The 4,138-nt window shown below is 45.8% G+C and overlaps 1 protein-coding gene across 1 annotated transcript in view; it reads right to left on the bottom strand.

The window, feature by feature from the left end:
• EIF4EBP3 (eukaryotic translation initiation factor 4E binding protein 3) overlaps positions 1-393 on the bottom strand; it is a 2,336-nt gene extending 1,943 nt beyond the window's left edge. Inside the window, exon 1 of the mRNA XM_007461458.1 lies at positions 291-393. Within this exon, the coding sequence (XP_007461520.1) occupies positions 291-393 (103 nt within the window). The remainder of the gene's footprint in view (positions 1-290) is intronic.
• Positions 394-4,138: the final 3,745 nt, after the last annotated feature.

Genomic DNA, 4,138 nt, shown 5'->3' with positions numbered 1-4,138 from the left:
AAAGCCACACTCAATTGGGGCCTCAGCTCCTGCTCCCAGGCGGCAAAGTCAGGAGGGCCGGGTGAGCAAGGAGCCCAGAACCCAGGCCATAGTGATGATTTCTGCCCAGTCACTCGGAAACTAGGCACAAGGCCGTGTTGCATCACTTTGAGAATTTAGGGAACTGGGCTTCGGCTCCAAGCACTCACCCCCGTCAAAGCTACAACCTGCAGAGGGGCCTGCAGGCAAGTCCAGGCTCGCACCTCCCCACCCACATCCCGCGACACGCACACGTTGGCCTGGCCGCTGACCTCCAGGGGTAGTGGCATATAGTGTGCCACCCAGCGTGGTGCTGTAGCAGTCAGGCAGCCAGTCCCTGCCCCCAGGAATTGGGCAGCTGGTGGGTGTGGACATAGCGCTGGCGGGACGAGCAGGAAGGCAGCAGCCGGTGCTGGTGTTGAGGACGTGGGGCGCAGCCGAGTCTGAGGCGGACTCAGTTGACCACGTGCGGCCGCAGCAACACCACCAGGACAACGTCAAGCCGGGGGCGGGCCGGCCGTCAATCAACCCGATGATCCCGCCCTACCCTCGCGGGAGGAAGCACCAAACTCAGCAAAAGTTGGAAGGAGTTCCAGGAGCCGCACCGGCCTCCAGTTCCTCCTGGCCCAAAACTGGCCAGCCTGCCTATGCCTATAAGCGCTGCAGCTACTCAGCTATTTACTATTTACTGTTTATAGCGGGCGCTGGGGACAGGTGAGGTATGGCACACGTTATTGCCATATATTAATTGATCCATTCCTCTCAACAGTTTTGGACAGTAAAGCGCTGTTATTAGCCACATTTTACAGGTGAGGACACCAAAGTCCAGAGAGGTTAAGTCATGGTTCAAAGTCACGGATTTTGTAGGAGGGGGAGCTGCGGTTCATACCTGAGTGTGTCTGATTCGAGCATGTGCTCCTAGGCACAGCTGTGTAATGCCTCCCATTAATCAATTTCAGTACAGGGTGAAAAGTGCCTTGACGGCCTGGTGCACAGCCATCAGGGTAGGTCAGGGAGGGAGAGTGGGCTTTCTGGAAGAAGTGATACCTGGACTGATTAAAGGATGAATAAAGGTTGGAAGATAGGAGAGGCCGGTTCTTTGATCTCTCTGTCACAGCTAAAAACTAAGGAAGGACTGGGGGCTGGTGAGGAGGGCTTGGTCTCTGGCCTTCTGGAAAGTAAGATCAGAGAGTCTGGCCTTTAAAGAGAAGATTTTTTGCTGTAGGCACAGTGATATGAAAGGAGGCAGGAGAGAGGTGGTGGGAGAGTAAGTACTAAGTCTAGTACCTGTATACACAAAAAAATCTCGACTTGACCCAGTTGTCTGCTGTTTGGCTTCCTCAGGATCACTATACCCTCAGCAATGCCATCCCACCACCAATTAATTGTAGACCACCTGACTTCATGCATTTATCAGTATTACTTCAGCACTGGTTTCATCAGATTTCCCCTCAGCTCTGATTTCTTGACTCATTTAAAAAAAGACTACAAGTCATTGCTTCTCAAACTTTAATGTGCACATAAAGCACCTGGAGATTTTGTTAAAATGAGGATTCTGATACAGTAGGTGGGACTTGAAATTCTGGGTTTTTAATAAAATCCCAGGTGATACAGACCCTTAGGTCTGCATGTCCTCAGAATCACACTTCAGGTAGCAAGGATATGTATACTTTATTGTTCCAAAAAGGTTTTTGAGCCTCTTACAAAGTGGTGTATGCCTAAATAAAGTGTCTTAGCAATGAAGTGCTGGAGGGTAAGGCTTGGGATCAGATTGTGAAAGAACCATCTATGACAACTCAACTTTTAAGCAAGGTAAGTAGTCTAGTGAGGGGAGTGGGAGATGGGGTGGAGGACAGTGAGACTGGAGGTGAAGACTCCAGCCTAGTGAAATAGGGTAGGCAAAAAGGCAGTTGCTGCGAGGTTGGAGAGAAGTGGAGGGGATACAGATACACAGAGAAGGAAGGGTAAGGTGACTGATTTAAGGGTGGGGTGGGAGAGGAGATAAGCTAGGATAATTCCCAATCTTCTGACTTGAGAGTCTTGGTAGCTAGTAGTACCACCTAGTATAATAGGGAAAACAAGGGGAGGGGCATATCTTATATTGGGGAATATATAATGTGTGTGGAATGTTCAGATGGAGAAGCACAGGAAGAAGCTAGATATACAGGTCTGAAGCTACAGAGGGAGAACTCTGGGGAACTGATTCAGATTTCCGTGGAGTAAAATCCAAGAACGTGGGGTGAGATTACCTGGGGAGAAGATACACCAAAAGAAGAGACCTGAGCATATCAACATTTATTTAAGGAGTAGTGGAGGAAGAGGATTTCACCGAAGGAGACTGAGAAAGACCAGTGAGAGCAGGAGAACTAGAAGTGTCAAAGGTTTTCAAGAAGGATCAGTGTGGAAGTGATCCTTCTATTAATCTCTATTATAAAACAACAGCAGCAGTTACAGACTTATAGGAGTCTTACTACTGTAAGAGTACTACTAGAAGCTTACTTTTTTTGAGACACTGTATACTATAAGGGCTGGGGAACTAGAGAATAAGCAGTTGGTTTTAGAGAGAAAACCAGATTCATCATCCATTCAACCAGGATGAAGGACCAAGAGTTTAAATCAGAGGTTTTTCAACACTGATTGTCCATTAGAGTATAGAAGCTTCCAAAAAAGAAAAAAAAAACAACTTATGCTCAGGTCCCAACCCCAGAGATCTGATTAAACCTGTAGGGGAATACCAGGTCTCTGCCACCAGGCAAATTACTTTGAACTCACATCAGTACCATTAAGATAAAACAGGAAGAGGTGAAAAGTAGTCACAAAATAGGTTTGCAATCTGATCATTAGATTCACAATCTTGTTTTCCAAATTAGGTCTTCAAGCCCAAGCTCCTGCCCTTTTTTGGAGGTGGTCTTAACACACTCAAGTTTCTCTCACTCATTTCCTACAGGAGAGAGTGAAGGTAAAGTAACCTGTCAAGTAACACTGACACATGGTGACAAATCTTTGAGGAATAGAAAATGCAGCATTATCAGAGTCCCTCACCCCAGGACAGGGTCCACTGGGAAGACGTCACAACCATCCACAATTCTTAGTAGAAGAGCTCTAGGGCTAGTTGGAGAACAAGATGTTCAGAAGCTGTTTTCCTACACTTTGTTTGCCTCTTCCTGGGTTTACAGTATGGTACAAAGGTCTTAAACAGTTGGACAGAACCATGTATACTACTTGTACTCCTCTATTTGGCTTGAAACTCTAATATGACCAGCCTTTCCCCTTCTAAAAGCTACCTCAAACTAAGGATGGTACCCTCCTGTACTAACTTTGACACTGGAAAGAGGACTTGGCCAGAATCTGTAAGATGGAAACTACAGTTCCAAGTCCTGAGATTTCTTACCTCTGGTTAGGAGAGGCCACCATTGGCTGTCCAACTCTCTTCTTCGGTCTCGTTAGTTGAGGTGATGAGATTTCCCCTTTGAGAGCAGGGACTGAAGGAAGCAGACTGGCCTATAAAAGGGCAAGTCAGCACACTGTAGCCACAATAGGTTTAAAGGGTCTTAAAAACATCAAGAATTTTATTGGTGGTGGTATTTTATTACATTGAACACTACTTGAAATAAGTGGGTCCAGAAACCTTGATGATACAGTTTTGTTCCTTGAATGAGCTGTTATTCTCATAGGGCTTGATCTATGCCTCAGCAGGATGTTTCTTTTCTTTTCTTTTCCTTTTTTTTTTTCAGCAGGATGTTTCTTAATGACTTGAGGGCTCACTATGGGTATGCAAGGTTTTCTTCTGCCTCCACTAAATTCCCAAAATCAATAATGGCTCTCACAACAGCAGACTTTTGATTCCATGTAAGAACAAATGGTAGGGGCCCTCAAATCTCAGCAATGTATTGGCTTCTAGTAGTCCCATACCGTACATTCTCATTCACAAGACAAGAGAATCTGTTAGAACTAGGAGACCCTTTTGAGTTCATTTACATTGTTTCATTTACAGATGATGAATGTGAAGCCCAGAGATGAGAAATGATTTGCCTATGGTCATATAGCTTAAAGTGGCAGAAATGAAAACAGAATTTAGGTTTCTGACTTTTGTTCCACTCTACCCATTCTGCCTCCCCAC

The sequence above is a fragment of the Lipotes vexillifer genome, unplaced genomic scaffold (genome assembly GCF_000442215.2).
Source record: "Lipotes vexillifer unplaced genomic scaffold, Lipotes_vexillifer_v1.1 scaffold217, whole genome shotgun sequence".
Classification (NCBI taxonomy): Eukaryota; Metazoa; Chordata; class Mammalia; order Artiodactyla; family Lipotidae; genus Lipotes; species Lipotes vexillifer.
This window is presented reverse-complemented; position numbering and strand designations above follow the sequence as displayed.